Source organism: Aplidium turbinatum, chromosome 1 (genome assembly GCF_918807975.1).
Source record: "Aplidium turbinatum chromosome 1, kaAplTurb1.1, whole genome shotgun sequence".
Lineage (NCBI taxonomy): Eukaryota > Metazoa > Chordata > Ascidiacea > Aplousobranchia > Polyclinidae > Aplidium > Aplidium turbinatum.
The window spans coordinates 20,600,786-20,628,361 of record NC_137472.1 but is presented as its reverse complement, the minus strand read 5'-3'; the positions used below and the strand labels follow the sequence as shown (position 1 = coordinate 20,628,361).

General features: G+C 39.2%; 1 protein-coding gene across 2 annotated transcripts in view; it reads right to left on the bottom strand.

Annotated features, from left to right (window-relative positions):
• Nucleotides 1-327: 327 nt before the first annotated feature.
• The window catches only part of LOC145778472 (uncharacterized), a 37,435-nt gene continuing 10,186 nt past the window's right edge, over nt 328-27,576 (bottom strand). The window contains exons 3-9 of one of the 2 annotated variants that reach the window (XM_082589956.1): nt 25,259-25,304; nt 23,582-23,747; nt 17,018-17,085; nt 10,077-10,187; nt 8,369-8,570; nt 4,763-4,908; nt 328-3,331 (exon numbers count right to left, since the gene is read on the bottom strand). In XM_082589956.1, coding sequence (XP_082446082.1) covers nt 3,275-3,331; nt 4,763-4,908; nt 8,369-8,570; nt 10,077-10,187; nt 17,018-17,085; nt 23,582-23,747; nt 25,259-25,304 — 796 coding nt within the window. In that variant the 3' untranslated portion in view covers nt 328-3,274. Of the gene's footprint in view, nt 3,332-4,762; nt 4,909-8,313; nt 8,571-10,076; nt 10,188-17,017; nt 17,086-23,581; nt 23,748-25,258; nt 25,305-27,576 lie in introns of those variants that run through there. The other variant, XM_082589964.1, reaches the window with a different exon arrangement.

Genomic DNA, 27,576 nt, shown 5'->3' with positions numbered 1-27,576 from the left:
ATTTCGAAAGTGTGGAAAAAATGAAACACCCTACCACTCAAGTTGTGGCCGAGTGGTCACTGTTGCAATGCACGTGCACAAGATCAAAAGTTTTCGCAGCAATCTGTTCATTTAAATCAAGGGTCGGCAACCTACGGCCGCGGGCCGGATCCGGCCATGCGAAATCGTCCGGCCCGAGGCATATTAATTAGTTATCACAAGAATACGTACCGCCTTTCTTATTGAGTTTCAAACTCCAGCGTTAGCGCTGTTTGAAAAAATTGTGGTATTGTTACGCCATAAGTACCTCGTACTAGTCTATTGTTATGCCATAAAACAAAGAATCAATATGGTGATGTCCTGTATTTCTGCGATGTTCGCTGGCTAAGTCGAGGAGCTATGCTTGCACGAGTGTATGAGCTGAAAAATGAAATAGCAACTTTCCTTGAAAATAAAACATTAACGCCACAGAATTTCGTAATCCAGAATGGGTATCTAATCTTGCTTTCCTAGTAGATTTAACTTTTTAATTTTAAATTGTCGAATTGTAAATTTATGGACTCAACAGAATAAGTACTTGACATTAAATCAATAAGACACTGTTTGCATAGACTAACTTGCTAAAACATACGATATTCTTGAGAATTTAACAAAATCGAATATTTTCAAAACACTTGCTGTGGTCTAAAGAGATGTAAAATGTAGCCTAGGACCGGCGGTTCTTCATTGTAACTGAACTATGAAGTCTACAGCAGTGTAGGCTAGTGGCCATTCGGGGCTGAGAGTAGATTTGCTCAGAGGTTACGTGGATTTGCAAACATGTAACATGAGTTTAATCATGGCTACCTAGAGATGCGGTCTGATTCGTCACATTTTGATTACTGTACTTATTTACTGATAGAAAATTTCAGTCAGACAGTATCTAAGATTCTTTACATTTTGCTGATTCGCAATGATAGGCTATAAAGGCTAAAATATAACTTTTAGAAAATTTTATTCAAACAGTTACCAAAAATTGGCAAATTCTGGAAAATTCTGCAAAATGTGACAAATCAGGCCTTATCTCCAGGTAGCCATGGTACAATACATTACAACGCCCATGAAAAGCAACGCAGTCACAGCTGTAGTATCAATTGAAATGAAACATCAAACCTGAAAACAATTAGAATTGTTATGTGAGGAATAGGCTACTATCAGAGATGGGCGTGATCTTGATCTTGAAGATCACAAGTGATCTTGAAGATCAAGATCGTGATCTTGATCTTCAAGATCACTTTTTTTTTGGTGATCTTGATCTTGATCTAAGATCACTTTTTTTTGAGTGATCTTGATCTTGAAGAACAATAAGATCAAGATCACTTTAAAATTGAAGTTTACTTACTAGATAGAGTCATTTTTTTAGAACTCGTACTGTACAAAGTAGTTAGTGGCAACTACTAACATTAAGTCACTGTTAATATGATATGTGTCCAACAAAAGACGATTTAAAGTCTCCATCTAATCTGGTCAGTGTTGCCATTTCAAAATTGAAAAAGTTTTCTGTGTTGGTCATAATAAAGAAGTCAACTTCCGTGTACTTTATGTTGACGTATAATAAAAAATGATTTAACTTTGTTCACAATTTCCATGTGTGAATTTTAAAGAAATGTTTTCTTTCTTTGACCCAATTTTAGATATTTCAAAAGTGTAGAATGGCGGTGTTAAAAAATCTGGACTCTAGCCGACTTTGGTCATGTAAAGTGGTTTATTGCAGCAAATCAACCAGACCAAGACTTGTTTACGGTCTGAGTATGGAGCGGTTTGTCTGACCGCAAACCTCTGAACTTTTTTGATAGCAGACAACAGTATCAAGGTTGCCAGATGGGTAAATGGTGCAATAAACATTGACATAATACAGTGAAAGTTAAAACTACTTAGTAACACGAATAAAAACTCCCACATGAACCAAACTAAAATTTGGTAAAAAATGATGCAGTTCAAAGTTTATTTTTATTTGTTTATTATAAATAAAAAGTATAAAACTAATTGCAAATTTTGCGACTTTTTCAGAACTATACTATAATTAACCTCGGCCTTGGGTGTGAAATTGTGATTCTAGGCAAACTACGTCAACAATTGATAGGTCTAATAGCAACAGTCACTAACTTATTACAATTTTTTGGCCAGCGATCGAGTAGTTAAAAGTAAAAGTTAGCAATACCAACTATATACCTTTACCCAGGTTGCTTATAGTAATTATTTTTTGCAACATCATTGATCAAAAACTTCATTATTTTTCAAGTACACAAAAAGTGATCTTGAAAGTGATCTTGATCTTCAAGATCACGATCTTGATCTTCAAGATCACGATCTTGATCTTCAAGATCACATAGTTTGGTGATCTTGATCTTCAAGATCACCTATTCTTGGTGATCTTGATCTTGATCTTCAAGATCCCCAATACTGGTGATCTTGCCCATCTCTGGCTACTATTAGCAAATGCAACATCCCTACAGCTGTAGCAAAACGACGAAGTTTTAAACAAGCAAAGACATGTTCGCGACCTGTAGTCGCTGATATAGAAGTTACGCCTATTTAACAACCTTGCAATGGGACCTGGGATGAGTAGTTTACACGCATCTGGTTCAATGCTTGATAATATTTGCAATATCAAATCCGACCTAACACGATAAGTCGTCATCATCATACGTAGGGTGACCAGATCTACCACAATGCGATGTATCACATCTCTTCTCTACGCTGACCTGGTTTGAGAGTGACTTGGCCAAGTTGTGGTAGATCCTGCTACTTTCGGTAACGGGGACAACACCGAATTAAAACTGGACACACAAACATTCACCTGTGCTTTTCACAAAAGATATGAAGTCTGCAAACAAACTAAAAACCATAACATAAAAATCATGATCGTAGGAGCGGTTTTACGAAATATGGTCTTTACTTTGAACAAACAGTAAAGCAATGAGGACTGACACCTCAAACTCAAACAACTGCGCACATTGTTGTAGAGCTCACGCATTTAAACTAAATCTTATGATAAGTCATGTAGTTAACAAAGTTTTTCGCAAAACATAAGTGCTAATTCGAAATTTGGTCAATGAAGAACAGTAAGTTGACAAGTGCGCGAAATTCAAAATTTTACACAAAGCCTCAATTTAAAAGCGATAAAAATATTTATTAAGTGATTAGAAGATCGACACAACAAGCTGTAAACAGAAACTTTCTCATGATTTGTGGTAAACCAGTTGGTTTCGGTTATCAGCTGTTGCAGTAACATCCCTTGCTGGCTGTTCAATGTTCATGCATCCGCCATGTCGATCACGTGCACATCCTCTTCTAATTTTCTTTTTCTTTCCTACACAAATTGAGTTTTTAATTAGAAACACGATTAAACTTTTAAGATATAGCTATGTGCATTTTGTCTGTACAACCAGAGCAACATGGTTAGCAGAAACATGCTACATTGGTTGCTCAACTCTATATGATAACCACTTGCGAAGGAAAGAAAGGGAGGTATAAAGAGCTAAATTATGAAGGAGCTAAAGGAGGAAGGTATGAAGGCTAAGTGGTGGAAAGTGTTTGAGAGTACGAAGGAAAATCAGTGAAAGTTAGAACAAGAAGGGGACAAGAATAACGTGAAGCTGCCAGAAGTATCAAAGCAAATGTCCATGTATTTAAGTTCCATTGCACAAACGGGTGAAGTATCTGAAGACGAACCAGACACGATCGGTTGCTTGAAAAAAGGCCATTGGAGTTTATATGACACGAAGTTGACTAAAAACAAAATACGAGTCGTACAAAGTGGTGATGAGGCTGGCAATTACAATGGATGAATTAGGCTCCTGATGATGGAAAATTGAAAAGAGAAACGAAGACGGAGAGATTGCATGTGCCAAAAAATCAAACAAAAGATAATGATATTGCGGAAGAGGTTTTAGAAAGAGTACAGAGAAAGATTCTGCACCGGCCATTTTACTATAAGTGGGAGCGCAGCTGGACTAATTATGTGAAAGTACTGAGCATACTACTTCGGAGAAGCAATTATTGTCAAAGCACATTGAAACTCAGCAATGCTTGATATAGTTCGTGAGTAGTAACTCTGTTGTGTGATTCGTTTTTGTGGATACAATGCGTTCAGTTAAAAACGTTATACTTCAGCTTTTAATTTAACGGTCTATGATAATTTCAAAATGTCGATTCGAAGATGATCGCCTACGTGCGGACGTTCTCGAAAAGCCGACAACTCGATGTTGATTATTTCGAAAATTTGTAGGGGGATCATTTAGGTAGGCGGATTCAATACATTTTCAAAATATTACAAATTTTGATAATTAAATAACACTCTTTTAGAAAATAACCGACATTCAATAGTTTTCTATTTGATCATACCCAAGAAACAAGCTCAAGTGTTTCATTAATTAAACTACGTTTTCTGTTATTTTGTTTGTTTTATTTCAGTTCTTTCTACATGATTGAAACAGTTTGTCGGTCCCGCAAAGGGTCTCAACAAATCTTTCAGTAAAAGTGGGCTATGAGCTGCAAAAGGTTGGGAAGCGCTAATCTACGGTATGAAACCGACATTTACCGAATGGCATAAATGCTCTTTAATTACCTGATCAATAATCGAGCTGCTAGAATTACTCACAATACAACCGACGGATAATGTACATTCACTATCCCCACCGAAACGATATATTAAAGAACGAAATGAGGTTTCTAACAACGTCCGCACGGAAACGATCTTGTCCGAAATGGGGTCTCCGCAACGGGATAATCTGTAATTTACCATTGATTGCTTTACAAGCAACATTTCTTTCTTGCGTGATTGCTCTAAAGTTGATCTTTGGACTCTTGACTTTCGAAATTTCGACTTGACAAACCATAATTTGTTTTGAAGGTCGGGTCCTGGGGAAGCCACATCAAGGTCGGGTCCTGGAAGAAAGCAACAAAGCGATTACTCGAGAACTGTTGCTCAGTTCAAATTATGTTAAAACGTTCATTTTATAGTTTTACGGATATCGAAAGAACTTGCTTCGACAAAAAACTTGTCTCCATTTGTTTTTAAATTTTGTGATTTTTCTAACAATTGCTTCGTTTTGACGACTAAGCTTTGCTGAAATATGTGATTGGCTCAATACAGTTCAAAGTCACGTGACTTGGCAATTACCTGAAATAATGTGAAAAAAACAAAAATAAGGTACACGGCATCCTGTCGCAGCCGACCTTTTGCAAGAACATCTCGCCGCAAGGTACATCTCACAGTTGGACTACTTGATGCAAATTCTACTTCATTCTTGCCTTGTGCAGATATTTCATGCAATGTCAAGACTTTTAGTTGACCTTACAAATCCGATTAGCGCTTCCTCATCACAGCTTGTTATACTCAAATCTTGGACATCTGTTGATCTATTTTAGGAAACAGCAACATAGTTATCTTAAAACTTCTCACTCTAATACAGGTAGATTGCTGATGTTCTTAATACAGTATTGTACTATTAATGAAAAGCATTTACTATTGATCAAAAATATATGCCGCCTACGAATCTAAATCGCACAAATGATGAAAAATCATATAGAGTTCGCGCAGGGATGAGTTCGCGTCAAGTCGTCTAGCAGTGAAATGTACCCTGCGATGAGATGTCTTCGCGACAGGTCGGCTGCGTCAGTTGTCTAGAGCAGAGGTCACCAAACTACGGCCCGCGAACTGATTTCATCCGGCCCGCTACGTGCTACCGAAATAACAGCTGCACTACAACTGTTAAAAAAAAGTCACCAAGTTTTTGTAAAGGACTGATGTTGCTGTTGAGCTACACGCAACCTGCTAATAATTCTGTTTTTATCATTAGGTCACCACAAATGGGGACAGCCTAGGCCAAATTTGGAAAGATGTAATGTTTTTTCATGAGCACGATGCCCTGTAGTGTATCACAGCAGGAGATAAATTTTCCAGCAACCTTTCGATTTTCAACACAACTTTGCTATTCCACCGCCGACTTTGTTATTTATTGTGCTCAATTCAAGTCGATGGAGATTCTAAATAGTTGTATATCTTTTCGCAATTTGCATCCGGCCCGCAGCTGTTAATCTCACAGCAATCCGGTCCTCAGAGAAAAAAGTTTGGTGACTCCTGGTCTAGAGCAAGAGTCCCCAAACATCGGGTTGCGAAAAGGTTACCACGGGATGGCGAGAACACACGTCAAAAATGACTGTCATAAGTGCAAGTTTGTGGAAAGAATGTTTTCAGCCTTAAAATAATTGATTACACTGGAAACAATTGCAGTTATGAACTAAATACGTACAAATCAGTATTACCTTTTATTTGCAGTAAAGTAACATATTTAAGGAGGGGCACGGTCACGTAGGTCGCCTCCCTCCAAAATTGGAAAAAAAACTTAAATTTTCTACGTTTTTTCAAAAATTTTTCGCTTCTTTTGCTTGCTCACTTCCATTTATTAACCTATCGGGTGGCATTGAAAACGCATGGTTTCGGTAGTGAACTTAAATAATAGTACTGTACCGGTGAGGTTGTAAGAGCCCCTCAAAAACCAAGATACTAATTGTAGTAACTACCATAACAACTCAATTGACCTATTTTAGGTATGAGGTGAAATTGCCTTGTATGTATAAAAAACATATGAGCTATACAACTGTCTGCAGTTATGGACGCTCTTGGCTTACGACGATTGAGCACTTTACTGCAGGCACCTTGCTATGCATTGCGCAAAGCTCACTGCTCGCAGTTTGGGCACTTTGGCAAGGTTGGCGGTTTTTTGGAGCTTAGGTTCCACAAATGGGAAAACGTCACATGGAGCCTCCAATCCTCCATCCATGTCACATGGAGCCTCCATTCATGGCGGAGATATACATCTCTGCTGACTCCGCTCCGTGGCCATACCCAGTGTACCTACTGCACTGAGGAGGCCGGAAGGCCGAAACGGTGTGCACTGTCTGCAGTTATGAGCTACACAGGTATGCGTATTTGTAATCTGCATATCGCTAAAACAGATGAGGCTTATTAACCAATCAGAAGGCAAGATTTAAATCAGCTGATTGCAGTCATGCAACTTATGCACGTTAGAAAGTAAATTTAATAAACGTTTCTCCGTCGCCAGCCTGGCCTAGAGGGATAGGGCTAGGGATTACTCATTTCGATGGTGTGGGTTTGATTATTACCTTGCCATTATTCTTTTTTCTTCTGTAATTAACCAAGTTTAAAGCAAGAATCAACTCTTTGGCTGAGTGCTAGAAGGCTCACAATGCTGCAGTCAGGTGGTTCATACAGAAAAGTGTCCTATGTTAAAGCGTCTACCGGTCAAAATACCCCATCTGCTGAACGACCTACAGATTATAAATGAGCTACCGGTATACGAAAGGTGAGGGCACCTCAGAGGGATTTTCGATATTTTACTTTAAGCCCACACAATGCTATACAAACCTTCAACAAATAAATTTATTGAAATCCTTCAGTAGTCGTGAAAGAAAATATATTTAATCCGTAGGTTCAATTTTAAATCAAAACTTGTCACTCAAACTTCTAAAGAAATTCAGTTTTAATTTGATGGTATAGTCAAACAAACTTAAAAGGTGTGCAACTATACGTCACAATTTTCTGGGGAGCAATCCTTTCAGACCCCCTGCTAAACCACAGTTATTTCTTTCCTAGACCTCGAATTTTACATTGCCTACTTTAAATTGAAAATCTTGCTTAAAAATTGTGTTTAAACCATGGTTTAAACCGATATAAGAAAATACTTCGATACGTGACCTAGATGTCAAACTTCGTTTTTGCTATTGCCGGTCTGCGAGACAACCTAAACAAACGGTCTAAAAATCTAAAAAAAGACAATGAAAAGAAAAAAAAGGTTGGGGACCGCTGGTCTACAGACAGGTCGGCCGCGACAGAATGTCCTGTCCCCAACAAAAACCTAGATGAATCATTCAAAATGACTATTTTGCACCTTGGAAAGTAAAGCTGTGATCTGAATAAACGGATATTAACATTTACGAAAGAAAAAGAAAATTACCTTGTGCAAGATGATTTTAGCATTCCAGTTGACCATTTTATACCTTTACAATTTCTGACATTCACACTGGATCACTAACTATTCTCATTGGTAGGCTTTACCCCATAAAGTAATTTAAAACAAATCACTTTTTCGATTTCAACTTACGATAAGTAATTTCTTATGACAGAGCGGAAGACCAATCATGACAATTCGACTAATTCTTCACATTTCAAACGTTTTCAAAAAAATGTTAAGAGTTTAAACATTTTAACCAAACACCTTTGGTGGCCAAAGTATGAGGAAATACACAGTCAGTTTAAAAATACAATACCTAAATTTTATAATCAATTTTTCGAAGCAAGCCTGGTTAATCGAATTCCACGTACGTTTCGGAGTTGTCAGCGATGCAACGATGGTAGATTTCTTGGAAGAACCATCAGGATTTTGAAAATATTTTACATCTGTAACCAGAGAGCCGTCTTCTACAACCTCTTGCAAAAGTTTCTTAGCTTCATCAAGATCGAAACCTTCTGGAACTCCGTAGATTTTCGCTTCATAGACCTCCATTTTCCGTTTATCCATCATAAACTGGGAACAGATATAACATCACCTCTTAAATCATATGAAGGAAGTATATTGGAACAACTTTAAATGATTTTTCCAGATTAGCAGTTAACCAAGCATATTTTGCACCGATTACTTTAGCTTAACCACCAGTCTTAGTTACTTCGATGTTGAGGCTTCAAATGTTTCCAATCGTTATATAGTCGAAGTCTTGCAAAAGTAATACAGCAGCGTGGTGGACTGGTGGTGTTAAGGGTATAGGTATATACAGGTTTTTTTTTAAGGTTTGGTTTGGGTGACCGCTAAGTAGTTTTAAGAGACCGCAAATGTTTCATTTAAGTACCAAAAAATAGCCATAACTACATACAATCAACGCAACATAAAATTAATTATTTGACAAGGCACAGCTTAAATGATTGTGACAGCGACCAAACAGCCTGCCCAACACGGCCGCCAAACAAGTTTGCTGCACAATCAAACAAAGTGTGCTTGTTGGCTTCTGCTTGTTATGTTTCCACACGTAAAAACTGATCAGCCGCCGTGGCCGAGTGGTTAGTGGGCAGTGGTGGTTAGTGGTGAGTGGTTAGTGGTGAGTGGTGGTTAGTGGTGAGTGGTGGTTAGTGGTGAGTGGTGGTTAGTGGTGAGTGGTGGTTAGTGGTGAGTGGTGGTGAGAGGTTGAGTGGTGATTAGTGGTGAGAGGTGAGTGGTGAGAGGTTAGTGGTGAGTGGTGGTTAGTGGGTAGTGGTGAGTGGTTTGTGGTGAGTGGGCAGCCGTGGCCGAGTGGTTAGCGCGTTGGGCTCGTAGTCGAGAGCCTGCGTGTTCGACTCCAGCCACCCGCACTTGCTGTTGTTTCTCTGGGCAAGAAACTTAACGATAATTGCCTCTACCTAGTGATCGATTTCGAGTAATGGGTAGTACCAAATTTAAATCATACGTAGAGTAGACAACCGGAAACAGACATTGCCGTCGGCTGCAGCGTGGGTCAGGTGTAGGTCGGAAGGCGTACACCGATGCATAGCGCTCAAGTCCGCTTTCTCGCAATGCAGGATAAAGATAAACAAACAAACAATTATGCGCCATAAATCAGAAATAAACATTGACGAGTATCGAAGGTGCACTTCTTTTGTGAATAACTCTTTGGTTCGGCTGTTAGCTGTACCATCCACTTATTCTTTTTTCCGGACGTGAACTATTGATCGTAGGCTATAGGTATTGGGTATTCGTATTATCGACAAGACATAGCGAGAAACAACCATTACTTTTCTACTGTAGTTGCAAGTCCAAATTTTGGGAAACCGCTGGAGAAATTTGGGGGACCGTTTCGGTCCCCCAAAACACCTTAAAAAAAACACTGGGTATATACTTATAGTTAAAGGCATAGGTAAACCAGTTATCCGAATCCCATCATTCTGAGGTTCACCTTTGAAGCTTTTATTGAGTGCGTCATTCGTTCTTCCCTCAAATTTTCGACAAACTATAGCAAATTTAATCTAAACGTTTTAAATTAATGCCTCAAAATTGAACCCATACCGGGGACTGAGCGAATTTTTCTTCAAGCCTCGTCACCTCACTGGAACGGGCAGCCAACCCTTGTTCTCGCTGTTGACTTATAGGTATGGTTTGACCAGGTGATTCCTTTTTCTGCAGAACAAATACATCAAAGATATTTTGAATTGTTAGACCTTTTTGTCAATCACATGTTGCGAACGACATGCATTAACATAAACATGTCATAATTTTAACTAGCAGTTAGCAATTAGTATCATAGGTCAAGACCATGTTGCACTTAAAAGTTTTTATGTCATTACCTTATGCAAAGGACACTAAATCTAAAAACAGGCTTCAGGGAAGACTGTGTTATGTGCAGGATAGGCTTTAATGGTAGTTTAATTTTTAGTAAGCAGCAAGATTTATTGATGATATAGGAAGTATAACAATGTGTATCACAATAACAACTATTCATTGCAAGCAGGGCCGAGTGAAAACCATCTTTCCTTCCCCTTCCGAAATCCACTTGTGGGCCCCTATGTTAAGTGATGGCTCTTAAAAATAGTACAAAAAAGCGTTAGATTATGGCGGTAAACTTTTTCAATGTAGGAAAAAAGTCACATTCATTATTTCAGCAAAGAGTGAACAAGAGTTTTTAAAAAATAGAAAAAAATTATGACAATACGGTAGAGCAGGGGTCACCAACCTTTTTTGCATGCGGGCCACTTTGGCACTAAGGAGAGCTGTGGCGGGCCGCACTAATAAAATTTTAGGTAGGTTGACTCTTATGCTAGAAATGAACGCGTTTCGTACCCAGTATTCAGCGTTACATGTTGTTACTATTTATCTTAGAATACCGCAGCAACAAAATTAGTCGAACAACGCTACTGCCAGGCCAAGCTCCTTTAACAACACTTTTGACTTCTTTAGCAATGTCTAATAAACGAGGCCACTTGTTTTGCGCACTTGTAGCGAGGCAAACGGTTTCATTAGAATATTCATCGCCAAGCAAGAGTGATGTCACTTCGCTTCGCAAAAGATATCTTGCAATTAACAGCTTCAGTAACCAAAGAAATGTTTGACACATCGCAATACAGGCAACAACAGTGACCTGCTATGCTGCTAATATATCAGCAAAAAATAGGCCCCAATAACGGGGAGAAAGAAACTAGGCACCATGAAACAAACGCTTGTGGAAATCACCGAAAAAAAACGTTTCTATCGTAACTCATGAACGGTGTTCCCTCTAAAAAAGCAATGAGTTGGTTTTTCATCTTTTTGTGAGAGTCTATAAAACCGTATTTCTTGATTATTAGACAACTGTTACTTGCGGTGCTTATCAGCATGGCAAGAATTGTTGATTAACAACATTTTGCAGTACCAAACTAAATATTTTCATAATTCAACCAGAAGTTGTCTTATGAAAATACAACCATAATACAAACAGAAGTTGTCTTTTGAAAATACAACCATAATACAAACAGAAGTTGTCTTATGAAAATACAACCAGAAGTTGTCTTATGAAAATACAACCATAATCCAACCAGAATTAATACAAACAACACCTGTCAGAAGATATTTCATTTTATTGATACAACCAGAAAATGTCTTTTTAAATTTATATATGATAAATTCAAGATGAATGTACGACTAGTCCAATTCATGTCAAGTTATCTTATTGTGTATCGCGATTTCGAATAATAAATTCTCTTCAGCACAACTTTATAACAGGCATAGTAAAATCTTCAGTAGGTCAGTTTAAGAATGCAGCAGTTAAGTTTAGAAAGATATCAACAATAGTGTTTTTCGGTTGCTAAGAAACAAATAAATTTAGTCTGCGAGCAGTAGTGACAATATTATGTAAATTATGAAGGGAATTAGGCTAAGTCATACATTAGTAAAACGGAGTGACAACGCCAGGGAGGGATTCTGGGGAGGCAAGCCATCCTCGCACAAAAGTGACACAAAATTGCCCTATAACGGATCAAATTGATACAGTCACTATCAATTAAATGCAAAAAATAATGAAAAAGGCAATATAACGCAAGAGAACAACTGCACGCCCAGCAAGCTGATGCAAGATGTCACTCTGATGATGCAAGATGTCAAGATGCGTTGTCACTCCGTTTTACTAATGTATGACTTAGCCTAATTCCCTTCATAATTTACATAATATTGTCACTACTGCTCGCAGACTAAATTTATTTGTTTCTTAGCAACCGAAAAACACTATTGTTGATTTCTTTCTAAACTTAACTGCTGCATTCTTAAACTGACCTACTGAAGATTTTACTATGCCTGTTATAAAGTTGTGCTGAAGAGAATTTATTATTCGAAATCGCGATACACAACAAGATAACTTGACATGAATTGGACTAGTCGTACATTCATCTTGAATTTATAATTATTTGGCAGTGCATCCTATGGATCCGTAATTGGGCCTCTCTCTTGCATCAGCTTGCTGGGCGTGCAGTTGTTCTCTTGCGTTATATTGCCTTTTTCATTATTTTTTATATATGATACTTTGTCAATTTATTATAAATTGACTTGGCACACCGGCCTATTTTGCTAACAAAAACTTGCTTAAAGGGAACACTGCTTGTGAAACACAATAACGGTGAAACGCACACTAGTGTTTACATGACACTTACAAACTTAAAATAAGCAACCCTATGCTCACAGACAATTTCGAAATTCGAAAACAGACGTTTTAATCAACCACTGGGACAGTGTGGCTGGACATCGCATTGGAATAACGTTAAGCGACCCTCACTTAGAACTATATAATCTGAATGGTCGGTCGGTGGAATCGTATGCAAAGCGAAAATATGCTTCCCGGAAAGTATTTTTTACCTTCATGCTCATTGACTCCTCAAGAAAAGTATTTTTGGTTATACTTGTACGCTGATACCTTCCGCGGGCCGCAGCGATACAGCGTGTCGGGCCACATGCGGCCCGCCATTTGGTGACCCCTGCGGTAGAGTATATGGGCAAAAGTTGGGAATAGACCGGAGTTTTCAGAAAGCAAAATTTATAAGATAAGTAGACAATGCAACACCTAATGTCCAAAAAAATAAGATTGGACAGAGGGTGTGGGACTGTGGGGGCTTGCCTCCCTAGAAATTTTGACAAATATGATCTTGTTTTGGTCACTTTTTGGCACACTATTGTTGTTGTTTTTTTATCAAAATGCACATTTGCACACATTGTATGTGACCAGTGGCGTACGCAGGATTTTCTCAAGGGGGGGGCCATTGAGAGTAGCGTAGCCAAGAATTTTGAAAAGGGGTGTTTTGACGACCGGCGGGCGAAGCCCGACGGCGTATTCGCTTAAGACGACACCCAACAGCGGGGGGTCTGGGGGGCCTCCCCCAGAAAATTTTGAAAATTACTTTGAATTTGGTGCATTCTGAGAGCATTTTCAACAAAAATGTGGGTATGAATATTCCTGTAAAATGGTGCTGTCAGGTGGCATAGCAAAAGGATAAGATCATGTTTTCTTCGGCATTTTTCGGAAATAAAGCTAAGTCCCTATGTTTTCTTGTTGTTAATTCCTGGCTGAGATGTTTGGTATTGGCAAAACTCGCTCTTTTAATGCAGTTTTGTTTAAAATTAGGCAAGTTTTTTTTAGACTGAAACCATCATTCCCAAGCATAAAGAGACTGAAAGCATCATTCTCAATATGGTGACGTCACACGCGTGCCAAAGTGGGGTTGTAACCCCCAAGGCCCAACCCCCCCCCCTTGGCTATGCCACTGGCCATTGATATCCCAGACGTCTTCATGATATCCCAGTATGGTTTTAGTTTAGACTTTATCCATTTCTCTCTCACTAATCACTATAATAGGCTTACAGAACACTGTGCTACATTGGCATACCTGGGGTGGGGTATGTGGATTGGGCCATGTATTTCGTATTGGCTTAGTCTATAAAACAACATTGTTACAGTAATTGCTTTGACAGAGCAATGCAAAACATATTAAATGCCTTAATCTACGTCGTTAACTACTAAAACATTTTTAAGGGGGGGGGCCATGGCCCAATGGCCCCCCCCCTGCGTACGCCACTGTATGTGACCATAGGTCACTTCGTATGTAACTAAATTCATCAAATTAAAATTGAATTTGGGAAGAAGGTTTGGTTTAAAATTTAAGTTAAACTACTATTTCAAAAAAAAAATACAGAAAGATTTCAATAATTAATATCGAAAATTTGTGTAGCCTAGCATGGTGTAGGCTTTCAGCAGACTAGAACTTCGAAAATCTATCTAAGGTGTCCCCACCTTCACCTGTAGCATTTTTATTGCACATTTCACTTGAGCCTATAGCTCTATTAGCACTGAAATTGGGAACGAAAGCAAGCACCTTCATGTGGTCGTCCCCGCAAGTACCAACTTGGAAAACTTGCTACAACTGTCCTCCGTCTGGGAACCATTTGGGTCATGGCCTCTCTGTAAACTTGCCTTGAGTATCAAGGTGTAACTATTTGTTCACTGGTGTAGGACAGTAGGCTATGGTGCAGACATGTTGCGTTGGGGCTTGGCAGAAAGTGCTGCCTGTTGAATGTGGTGAAATGCAAACGGCAACCCACATAATAGAGGATTGCCGGCTGTACAGACCACCTTATGGTACGAAAGGCCTAGTCTCGACAATGACATCAGGCAGTGGCTCTAACCAACGGGTGCCCTGATATATAGCGACAACACGACACAACACTAAAATTTATCAATTCCATTGTTAATTAACTAGACCAGGGGTCACCAACTGGCGGCCGCGGAAGGTATCAGCGCACAAGTATAACCAAAAATACTTTTCTTGAGGAGTTAAAGAGCATGAAGGCAAAAAATACTTTCCGGGAAGCATATTTTCGCTTTGCATACGATTCCACCGACCGACTAATCATATTGTAGTTCTAGGTAGGGGTCGTTTAAAGTTATTCCAATGCGATGTCCAGCCACACTGTTCCAGTGGTTGCTTTAAACGTCTGTTTTCGAATTTCGAAAATGTCTGTGAGCATAGGGTTGCTTATTTCAAGTTTGTAAACGTCCTATAAACACTAGTGTGCGTTTCACCGTTATTGGGTTTCACAAGCAGTGTTCCTTTATGCAAGTTTTGGTTGGCAAAATAGGTCGGTATGCCAACTCAATTTATAATAAATTGGAATAATATTATATATAAATTTAAAGACTTTTTCTGGTATTATGAAAATATTTAGTTTAGTACTGCAAAATGTTGTTAATCAACAATTCTTGCCATGCTTATAAGCACCGCAAGTGACATTTGTCTAATATAATCAAGGAAGACGGTTTTATAGACTCTCACAAAAAGGATGAAAAACCAACTCATTGCTTTTTTAGAGGGAACACTGCTCATGAGTTACGATAGAAACGTTTTTTCGGTGATTTCCACAAGCGTTTGTTTCATGGTGCCTGGTTTCTTTCTCCCCGTTATTGGAGCCTATTTTTCGCTGATATGTTTGCAGGTCACTATTGTTGCCTGAATGCCTGTGTCAAACATTTCTATGTTTACTGAAACTGTTAATGGCAAGATATCTTTTGTGAAGCGAAGTGACAACATCACTCTTGCTTGACGATGAATATTCTGATGAAACCGCTCGCCTAGCTATTAGTGCGCAAAACAAGTGGCCTCATTTATTAGGCAATGTTAAAGAAGTCAAAAGTGTTGTTAAAGGAGCTTGGTCTGGCAGTAGCGTTGTTCGACTAACTTTGTTGCTGCGGTATTCTAAGATAAATATTAACAATATGTATTATAACGCTGGAAACTGGGTACGAAATGCGTTCTTTTCTAGCATAAGAGTCAACCTACCTAAAATTTTATTAGTGCGGCCCGCCACAGCTCTCCTAAGTGCCAAAGTGGCCCGCACGCAAAAAAGGTTGGTGACCCCTGAACTAGACTATTTGAGTGAACACTGAGCAGTGTTCACTTCGGAATATTAAATTATTTTATTACGGTCTCGCCTGGCGATTAATACGGCCCTGATTACAATTGCAAGTACTGTAAGTTTGCTTGAACTTTTTCTGTCGTTTGAATCTTTTGTGTCAAAGCTAGGCTAGGTGTAACAATTGCGTAGATAGCTTCTTAGATAAAAAATAAAAAAGAAACTCTATTTTAATCCAAACCATGTTGCGTCGCCATGATCCACACCTACACAGAACTGAATCCGTATTGAGATCACATGAAAAGGTTAGACTGCTATAACGGGTTATACCCTAATACTACCCAACTTTTTTCGTCATAAAAATAGAAAGCGTGAAGTCGATATAAGAGCAGTTGAAAGGGGATCATCAGTGGGACTAGATTTGTTAAACTTCATCTCTATGACTACACATGCATATTATGTTGGATTTTTATTGGCCTAAAAGTACCAGCCTTTTCTCAGTAAGTTATATTCAACAAACAGCGCTTACTAGCTTTGATTATCGTAAAAACGCACAAATCGTCTCCGTTGGTGCGTTAGTGTTCTTGCACTGGCAACATTAATAACTTCTCATTTTTTAAAATTTTACGTCTGCTTCAATCGATTGATGAAGCACCTTAACTAAGCCATGGTCTTAACTAACTCATCTACAGTGGACTGAAGAATTGTTGGATATGCTAGAGATGAGAGAGACCATAGACCAACTGGCAAGGGCAAATGGAGTAAGATGGTATGGACATGTGATAAGGAGGGAGGAAGTTTTCTTAGAAAGGCACTAGATCTAAAGGTGGATGGGAAGAGGAAACGCGGTCGTCCAAGAAGAACGTGGAAACAACAAGTGAAGGATGAATTTAAAAAAGTCGGACTGAAGGAGGAAGATGCAAGGGACAGGGTGAAATGGAGAAAAGGGATTAAAACAATTGCTGCGCGGAAACAATCGGCCACCCCTCTAGTGGGGAACAAACCGACGATGGATTATGATGATGACAGTACCAACTATCAACACAGGTCAATGTAGTTCTACAACTCTCACCGTTGTTTCTTACCATTTTTTCGTGGAAAGCTTTCTTCACTTGCATTTGTGCAGAATAGTCAACTAAAAGTTTCTCCACCACTGAAAATTAGGCGATAACAATTAGCCGAAGATTTAATGTTTGCACGTAAATTATAACACAGTGCAAACCCTGCAAAAGTTTGGTTGAAGATTTTCCTCATTATCTGAGATAAAAAAAAAAAAAAAAGGTAAGTAACGTGACTTACAAGCTAAAACAACGTGGGTCAGCTTGAGATGTGAGTAGTTTTTTTTTTCAAAAGCGATTTTGTTGATGAAAAAAATTACTTTAAAAAACATAATTTTTAAATATAATTTGAAAACAATCAAAAAACACGTTTATCTGTGAATTAATTTCTACCAAGCACAAATTTCACAACGGCAATTAGACTAAAGCAAACACGAAAAAAACCCGCAGGCGCTACATACATCATGACTGAAAAGTGAAAATTCCTGCTCACATTCCCACGTGGAAGGGAAATCAGTAGCTGTGGAACAGCATGGAAAGCTTGAACTGAATATGAAGAGGCCGTACTGAGCCAGAAGTTTATTGGTTAACATTCCTTGTAACTGTTATTGAACATTTTATTTCGATCTATTTTTAGCTTATAAGTATAACTAGCATTATTCAACGCTATTTGTAGCTTAAGCTATAAAACAGTAGATGATACATATCAAGAGTAATGATTTGAGATAATTAACTCTCACTGTCCTACAGCGTTGTACGGCTTTTCAGAGCAACTGTGCTCCTTGTTGACAATTGACATGACCTGTATTCTGAAAGTCGTAATGCTACGAAACAACAGAGAATATTTACGTAACGATAAGAATAGGCTTCCGGAATTTTTTTTTGTCAACAAAACCAGATAAACAAAATATAAAGTTGTAAATCCAGTTTTTTGTGAAAACAACGGAAACTACCTGCGTACCACTAGTGGTACGCGTACCACCGGTTGGGAACCCTTGATCTAAAGTTTTTGCGAATTTCGGGCCAGGTTCAACTGAAAACATTGATTTGTTTTTAAGCTATTTTATAAAACAACACCTTTGCTAGAAATTTAAAAGAAGATCTGGCAGCACTTTTGCAAAGCACCCAATTTTCAGAAACAAGATGGCGTTAGATATGCTTTTGATTTCCTTGGCTGAAATAAACTTAATTTATAACAAGCTAAATATCAGTCACGACTTCGCATTTCTGCTTTCATGACAACAGTTTTTTATAATGTTTAGTGTAAATCAATGCTTAAAAACGTAAGTATTGAACAAGGGGTGAAACAATAGACTGTCAAAACTGAAACTGAATAATTTGAATGGGTTGATCATGTTATGTGGTGATACAATTGAATCTTATAACACAACAACTTGAGATGATCATGATAAGTTAACATCATGTAGGACTGGAGGTTGAACGAGGGAATGCAGGTCTGCTACTATTCGGCGAGTCCGATTCAGCGAGTTCCCTTTTCGGCAATTTTTTGAATTTTTTCGATTTATTCTTAGAGATTACTCTGTATCTGTATATCTCACGGCAGCTGCAGTCAGTTTACTTTTACTTGCAGCGGAGATTTAACTGTCCTTTTGTTGTATTTCCAGACGTTTAATATAAAATAAACAATAATAATTGTAGCGATTGCCAACCAAGTGAGAAAACCATTTACCTCTTGTTACTTACTGATTCAGTGTATGAAATCAACGCAATATATAGTAAGAAAGAACGCAAAACAATCAACTGAGGAACGTGGTACAGAACGCTCAATTGATTACACGCGCAGTGCGGTGGTAATCAATTCCAACGTCTGTACCAGAAAACGCTGAACGGTGATTATGTAGTGACGCTGGTTACGAGTTACATATATTCAACGTAAATAAAATGACGACTATAACACCTCCCCCGATAATTTTTATACACAAAGAAAAATATGAACAAGACACCGAATTAAACAATAACTCTCAAAGTCCGAAACGGGCCGGAGGTCTGCGGCGACGGCTCGACCTTCGTGGGTTGTGTGGCCCGAATTCCGGTACAGTCGGTGTGTCGTCCGAATCCGTTCGAGCTGAGGTGGAGACAGCGGAGGAGTCGACTGTTGGTGCAGGAGTTTCTCCTGGCTCCTGGTCCTCCGATGATGCATAGCGAGGTTGCAGTTGGTCCATATGGCGCCTCCACGTCGGACCATGTGGCAGCAGACGTACCAGGAAGATTCGGTTACCCTGTCGCTTAATCACCTCGGCTGGAACCCAACGAGGATCCTGGCTCCGTCGTGGAGTGAATGATAGCGCGTAACAGGGATCTCCCGGTTTGAAATGTCGTTTTGTAACTTCAGAGGAGTTCGTGTTGTGAGGGTTTTGTCGGGGTACCACTTGAGACGGTGTGGGGAGAAGCGTGTCGATCTTGGTTCGAATCTGACGATTGTTGAGTAATTGGCTTGGAGAGTAGCCACTCGGAGTGGGCGTGCGTCGATACTGCTGTAGGAATTCCAAGACGGCTTGTTTCGGGGGCAGGGAAGATTTGCGAAGTGCTTGCTTGCACGTACGTACGAGGCGCTCCGCCGCTCCATTGGTTTCCGGATGGTAAGGGGCACCCGTGATGTGTACCATACCCCTCTCCTTACAGAAAGTTTGAAATTCTGTGGATTTAAAAGTAGTAGCATTATCGGTAACTATAGTATGGGGATAGCCAAAATGAGCAAAATCTTCTTCTAGCAGGTTGATAGTAGCTGTTGAAGATAAGGAAGTAGTAGCATGAATACATGGGTATTTAGAAAAAGCATCAATGCTGAGTAACCAATGGTAACCCATGAATTCTACCGCATGATCTATGTGCAAGCGACTCCACGGTGCTTCTGGAACCGTCCATGATTGGACCTGAGTTTTAGATTGCGGTTGATATTCGCCACAGGTACTGCACTTGTGACAAAGTTCCGCTATGTCTCGATCGATGTTTGGCCAGTAGACGGACGTTTTTGCCAACTGCTTCATTCTCTCAATGCCGAAATGTCCTTCATGAAGCAACTGAAGGACGGAAGGACGAAGTTTGGACGGGATGACCACTCTGGAACCGTAAAGTAGACATCCGTAACAAGTAGAAAGAGAGTCTGCGTACTTACGAAGTCGGGTCTTGTGGAGAAGACTTGGCCGGGTCTTGTGGAGAAGACTTGGCCGGCCATCCTTCATGAATGAAACGCATTACCGTGGAAATGATAGGATCTTTAGAAGATTCTTTGCGCAGTGAGGCGGCATTTGGGGTCTAGACCTGCAAATCCAAAGCATCGATAGCGCAGACGATATCAATGTCATCCGCACTTTCCTCTTCGTCGAAGACTTTATCCCTTCCTGCTGGTAAGCGACTCAAAGCATCAGCGTTTTGATGATCCTTCGTCTTCCTGTACTCAATAGTGTGTGTAAATTGCGACAAAAAGAGTGCCCAACGAGCCAAACGATTTGCTGCCAAAGAAGGTGTCGATTTGGTCGGGCCAAAAAGACTAAGCAATGGTTTATGATCTGTGACCAAAATGAATGATCTACCAAAAAGATATTGATAGAATTTCTTTAGCGCAAAAATTATCGACAAAGCCTCTTTCTGAATTTGACTATAGTTTCTCTGAGAGGCTGTTAATACTTTTGAAACGTTTGCTATAGGCCGTTCTGTGCCATCTGGGTAACGGTGAAACAAAGTAGCACCAATGCCCACACTAGAAGCATCACATGCGATACCTACCGGAAGTGACGCATTGAAATGTGTAAGAACCTCATCAGTAGATAGATGATGCTTCAGCTGAGCAAAAGAGTTTTCCTCTTGTTTTCCCCATCTCCAAGGAATGTCCTTTTTCGTGAGATGGTATAGTGGTTCTGCTACAGTGGAAGCGTTCAACGGTAGAAACTTCGAATAAAATTGTAAGGAACCTAAAAACGAACGAAGAGAAGATACGTCAGTGGGGGCAGACATCTCCAGTACGGCGTTTACCTTGGGACCTTTGGAGATGCCCTGCCTGGACAAAATGTGTCCGAGATACTCTACCTGAGGTTGTGCAAACTTACACTTGTCTTTCCTACACCTCAGGCCTTTTGAGTGAAGTCGATTGAGGAGCCGTCTAAGATTCTGGAGATGCTCCTCAGCAGTATTGCCACTGACAAGAATGTCGTCTAGGTAGACTGCGACCCCTGGAAGGTCGGCTGTAAGGTCGTCCATGATCTTCTGAAAATAACCTGGAGCAGAAGATATGCCAAAAGGTAAAACATTTTGTAAAAGTACGCCACGGTGAGTGCTTAATGCGAGTCGTTTTCGACTGTCAGGACCAAGTCGAATCTGATTGTAGGCATCAGCAAAGTCTATCTTGCTGAAACCATACCCACCACCCAACTTTTGCATTAAGTCTTCTGGTAAGGGTAACGGGTGACGATGGGTCTCCAGGGAAGGGTTCACCGTGACTGAATAATCGCCACAAATGCGTAACTTGGCCTAGTAGAACAGTTAGACAGAAGGAATTTATCGATAGAAATTCCTAAAGACGAGATTGCATCACGACCTAGCAAGTTTAGTCCTTTGACTGTCGTGACTACAAAAGAAATATTATCTGACCTTCCCGTGGAAGGACAAGTTACCTGGGCCGTGAAAGAACCCGTGATTGGTACTAGATGCTTGGTAGCAGATTGGAACTGCGACACTGGTGCTTGCAATTGAGGTGCGCCTACCCGAGTCCAGACGTCGCTGGAAAGGAAATTTCCATTTGTAGCAGTGTCCAGTTCTAAGTGTGTGGTTACCGAATTAATGGAGATCGGTACTTCCAACTTTGAATTTCGAGGTTTTCTGCAAGAACTACGGTAGAAAGCATGTTAATTTCCTCGATACAATTTACCTTAGAAGGTTTAAACTGTCTAGCTTTCTTTCGACAAACACTCTGTAAGTATCCCGTAATATTGCAGAAATGGCAAGTGGCTTTCTTAAACCTACAGTCATTGGTGTTGTGGTTGGAATTACCACAACGATAGCATTCTTTATTTTTAGAAGTAAAAAAAGTACCTGTAAGTTGCCTAGTTTTTGGAGGTTTGCTGATGGTCCTTACTTTCGCAACTGGTGCTGGTGGAGTGCCGTAAACAGTTTCTTTAGCCACCTTGGCTGCCTCTTCGGTTTCTGATGCAACCTCCACCGCACGTTTGAAAGTAAGTTCATCAGCTCTGATTTTGAATAACGCCTTAAGCACAGCCTCGTTACCTATTGAACAAATAAAACGAGTACGTAAAGCTTCGTCCAATGGATTTGAAATGGACGAGAAGTCACAGATGGCAGCTGCCTGGCGTATGCGGATGGCTAGTTCTTGAGCTGTTTCCCCGGGCTTGCGCTCCAGAAACGGAATCGCTCCCTCACGATGAAGCGTTTTGAGTCGAATTGTTGAGCCATGTGATTTGTAATTTCCGTCATGGTGAGATCGTTGACTTCTTTTGGGTTTGTTTCCTGCGCAGCCAAATTTGTTAACATTTTGTAGATTGTAGGTGATTGATTGGTGAGAAAAACCTGGGGCATTTTGTCTTGTGCGACTGAATGTGCTGCTACAAAGGTGTTAAACCTCTTCCAATAGTCTGCCCACAGTTCAGTGGTGGCATCGAACGCTACGAACTTAGGTAAAGATACCTGTTGTTGTATTGTTGTTGGCTGTGATCTCGCAGTTTGGGCTCGTATTTCTCGTAGTTGTTCTTGGTGGCGCCTTTCTTGTTCTTCTTGACGTTCCTGGTGACGTTCTTCTTGTCTGGCAATTTGCTCCTTCGTCTGACGTTCTTGGTTGGCAATTTGTTGTTGCAGGACTTCGATCAGTTTCTCCATGTTTCTAAAATCCTGTAGAAATTCTGTAAAGATCCTGCCGACGACGCCAGTTAAATGTCTGTTGTATTTCCAGACGTTTAATATAAAATAAACAATAATAATTGTAGCGATAGCCAACCAAGTGAGAAAACCATTTACCTCTTGTTACTTATCATACTGATTCAGTGTATAAAATCAACGCAATATATATCAAGAAAGAAGCGCAAAACAATCAACTAAGGAACGTGGTACAGAACGCTTAATTGATTACACGCGCAGTGCGGTAATCAATTCCAACGTCTGTACCAGAAAACGCTAAACGGTGATTATGTAGTGACGCTGGTCACGAGTTACATATATTCAACGTAAATAAAATGACGACTATAACACCTTTCATAGAGGCTCTTCCTTTTATAATGTAATATAAATTGACACCAACAAATGAGGTTACTGTAATTCAGCCACAGAGATTATAATATATATGTAGTATCAAAAAACATTTAAAGCATCATGGAAAAAGTCCTATCATTTGTGACACTGAGATATTGCTGATAATAAGTTAAAACAAGGACACAAGTCGAAATTAAGGACATTTTTTAGAATTATTTTCTTAGACGTAGTTCTTGGACAAATCTTAGAAATATGGATTGATGGTGTGGTAATAATGGTTATTTTTTTCACCAATAAGCAACATTAAAAAAGCTTATTTTTAAAAACTTCTACACTATGTAATACAAGTGCGTTCGCACAAGACTCTTAACTTACATTGCGGGGTTCGAAGTTGCACAACCATAGTAGATTTATCCATTTTGTGTAGATATCGCACATCAGTTACTGAATATTCATCATCAAGCAATTCTTGTAGAAGTCGTTTTGCTTCGGAAAAAGAGAAACTTTCGGGAACTCCATTGAGCGACACTTCTTTACTCATCTGAAAATTATGTTCATCAATCTTGTGGAGCATATTGGCTATCAACAAACAGATAACTAACGGAACAGTTACTTTTTTGAGCTTAGTTTGATAAATTATACAGTAAACCATGTTCGAATAAGTGTTAGTGTATTATAAGTTTAAGATTGAAATGCAAAAAGAAGGTTTACAAAGATGAAAATATCTAAGACTTAGGTCTATCATATGGTTCCCAACTGTGGTCATTTACTATACTCTGGGGTGCCACGAGCTATTTTTCATATTCATGTTTGATCTATCTTCAAATGGTTAGCTAGGATCACTGACTCACTGTTGCTAATAACAATCTTCATGCACGGTTATTTTTGTTACATCATCAAGGGCAATTTTTTGTATGATGCTTCGTGGTCACAAATTCTTAGTGTGGCACCCTATCCCTTATATTGTTGTGGCTACAGACATTGATATCACAAGCCACAACAATATAAGGGACAGGGTGCCGAGTCTGCTACTATTCGGTGAGTTCCTAACCTCTAACCCTATCCCCAAACCCCTAACCCTAAAACGGCCATGATAATTAGGCTACGGTACCCGATAATTTAAAAAAAAAAATTGAAAAAATCCCCCGTTAAGGGATCGGACTCACCGAAACGGGCCATTCCGAGCCTACAAGTTATGCTGATTACTATCGATTGCAGATCAGTAGGTGAATGGTGCTTCCAGGTAAATTTGAAGTGTGGTTTTTATTTGTGTACCATGCCTCAATGCCTGTTCCAGGTTTATGCGTTCATGTTTAGTTCTTTTCACTTATCCTGGTATTTAACTGTATTAAAAATTGTTGCGCTTGTAACGTGACTATTATTACGTTGATTTTTGTAGGTGTTATTATTAATTGTCTTTCCTAAGAGCACGCACAAGTGAACTTGCCTACTTTTCTCCACACTGCATTAGAGCTGAAAGTCAAGCATAGAAGCTATTATGAATACCATTTGAAATTTGTGGTATGAAACGGCTAAGGTTAGTTCCAACAGACTGCTGCATTCGAGGTGAAAGATCGTTGGTCTTTTATGGGGTGCCACAAAATATTTTTCTCTTATGAAGGACGCCGTAAGCCTAAAAAGGTTGGGAACCACTGACTTAAGTTAAAATGAGGTCAACGTAAATTAATCGTTTGTAATATAAATGACAATTGAAAATAAATAACTTATGGTAATTAATACAGACAATATTTTATATCAATTCTGTTATTTAAGATAGCTTCATGTTAAAGTAGAATACAATTTTTTTAATCTTTCAAAATTTTGGATTGCAACTTTCTTCAGGGAAGGGGCGGGTTGAAACCGAATTCACGTTAAATTCCAAATACAATAAACTGTTTAAGACTTATCAGTCATGTACGCATATTGAATTTGCACACCCCTTACGTTTTTCATCATTTGTCATATGGAGTCACATTCATTGGTGTACACTGCACAGGTCTATAACAAGCCACCAGTTTATCACCAATAACATCAACAAACCCAATTACATACCTTTGAATGACCACTTAGTTCCATTGGTGAGGCTATTTCAGTAGGCCTGACGAAAAATTAAAATTGAGTTATTATCCATACAACATGGCTTCACTTCAACAAAAGTTTCCAAGCCACAGCAAGCTTTAAACAGAGGTGTTCAAGTTGTGCACCACTTCAAAAAAACGCTATGCCACTCACTGTGCCATGAATGATAAAAGTACTTTAAAAAGATGCAGAAAAGGAAGGTGACCTAAGGCTCAGGCGGACATAAAAAAAGTTGATTTTATTTTGAATGAGGGGGGGGGGGACAGTGTCACAGAAGGTATATGTGAACAATGAATTTGGATGGTGATGGCTTGGGCTTTATGGAAAGAGAAAATACTTATAAACATCACACAGACAATAATGTAGCAGGAAATATACACTTGAATGTCTGAATAAATGCAAAAGCTCCTCAAGATTGCTTTAATACAATATCACTAAAAGTTCATTTGCCTAAGATTTTTATGATAGAGAATTGAACAAGAGGGTGACAAGATGCTTCTGAGGTTAAATCCCCAAGCCAACACATCACTTAAACAACTTTCAATACTTTGATTGATAAAATGCAGTTGACATCAGTAGCATAGTCAACTAGTTAATAGCCTATTAGTCAACTTTTTTTTGGGAGTTGTAGCGGACACAAAGTGTTGCTGTTCGCTTATACTCAGCTGTTAACATACCAGCAGCGACATCCCGAACAGGGTAGTGGTGGGAATGATCGGAGTACAAAGACTATGGTCCTTCATATTATACTGGTTTATTATGATTCCAAGCGGAAAGGCAGGATACAGTAGGCCTACGGCTTCAACAAAAACTGACATAACTTACAGAAAGCATCATCACCACCAAAACGTTGTTAAATAAAAAAAGGCGATCAGTCCATACCAATACCGAAATTAAGACATTACCTATCTCTGACTGGGCGCAGAATGGTACTTTGACAGTTTATCAAATGACTATTGATCGATAGACGATAGTTTATCAAAACGACAGTTTATCGAACGACTGTTTATCGAAACGTTCGACAGTTTATCGAAACAACTGTTCACCGAACGACAGTTAATCAAAAACGTAACCCCTAACCCTTACCCCTAACCTCTGAGTATTCCATTGCATATGTGCTTTGTCGTTCGATAAACTGTCGTTTTGATAAACAGTCGGTCGATGAACTGTCGTTTCGATACAGTCGATTCGATGAACTGTCGTTTTAATGAATTGTCATTAGATAAACTGTCTTTCGATAAACTGTCGTTCGATAAACTGTCGTTCGATTAACTGTCTTTCGATGAATTGTCGCGTCACGGCCCAGAACAGAGGTGCAGAATAAGGGTCCACGTCTTTTAGGTGCAGACAGGCGCCGGTCAAATGGGTCTGCTACTATTCGGCGAGTCTGATTCGGTGAGTTCCTAACCTCTAACCCCAAACCCTAAAACGGCAATGATAATTAGGCTACGGTACCCAATAATTTAAAAAAAAATTGAAAAAATTCCCTGTTAAGGGATCAGACTCACCGAAACGGGCCATTCCGCGGTCAAATAGGCATGCATTTATGGCGCCCGGTCACTTAGGTGCTATTCCTAGTAAAGTCTGCAGACTATATCAGCTTGGCAAGTAGGGCAATGCTTTTCACACAGAATGTCATAATGAACAGAAAATATATTATGGCTTTAGTGAGGTGAAGCTGCTTAAACTGGCAATGCTTACAAAAGAGCTTGTAAGTGGGTTCTTTGCTGTACTAGTGTACTTGCATAGTCGGGCACTGCACACCAAAATTTTACCACCCGCTTGATTATAGGCTACGGTATGCTTTTTTTACTGATGTTTAGTGTAGGCCTAGCCGCCTAGTTATTATTTGACCCAACTAAAATTGAACTCAGTGTAATCTGTAACTGTAATCTAAATTGCGTTTTTCTTTGTATTCGTCTGGTTGAACGATTGTAATTTACTTGATGGATGATAATGGTCATGTGTTCTTGAATTTTGTACCAGTATAGTGTTGAAAATCGTGGCAGAACACCAGTTTAAAATTTAGGCTTGAAGGTTTTGATTTTAATTTTATGTAGTCATCTATTTAGAATAGAATTTTATGCATGTTGATAATATCGGAGTTTGCTTTGTTTGTTCGTTTTACGTATTTTCAAATTTTCTTTTTTACATGTCCTAGCTGAAGATGCTATTACTATAGCGAAATCGATTATTATTTAATAAATAACACTAAGAGGTTAGATTGTTGTGCAAATGCCAGCATTTGATGAATGCAAAATAGCAGAACTCAGTAATGTTCGGAAACTTAA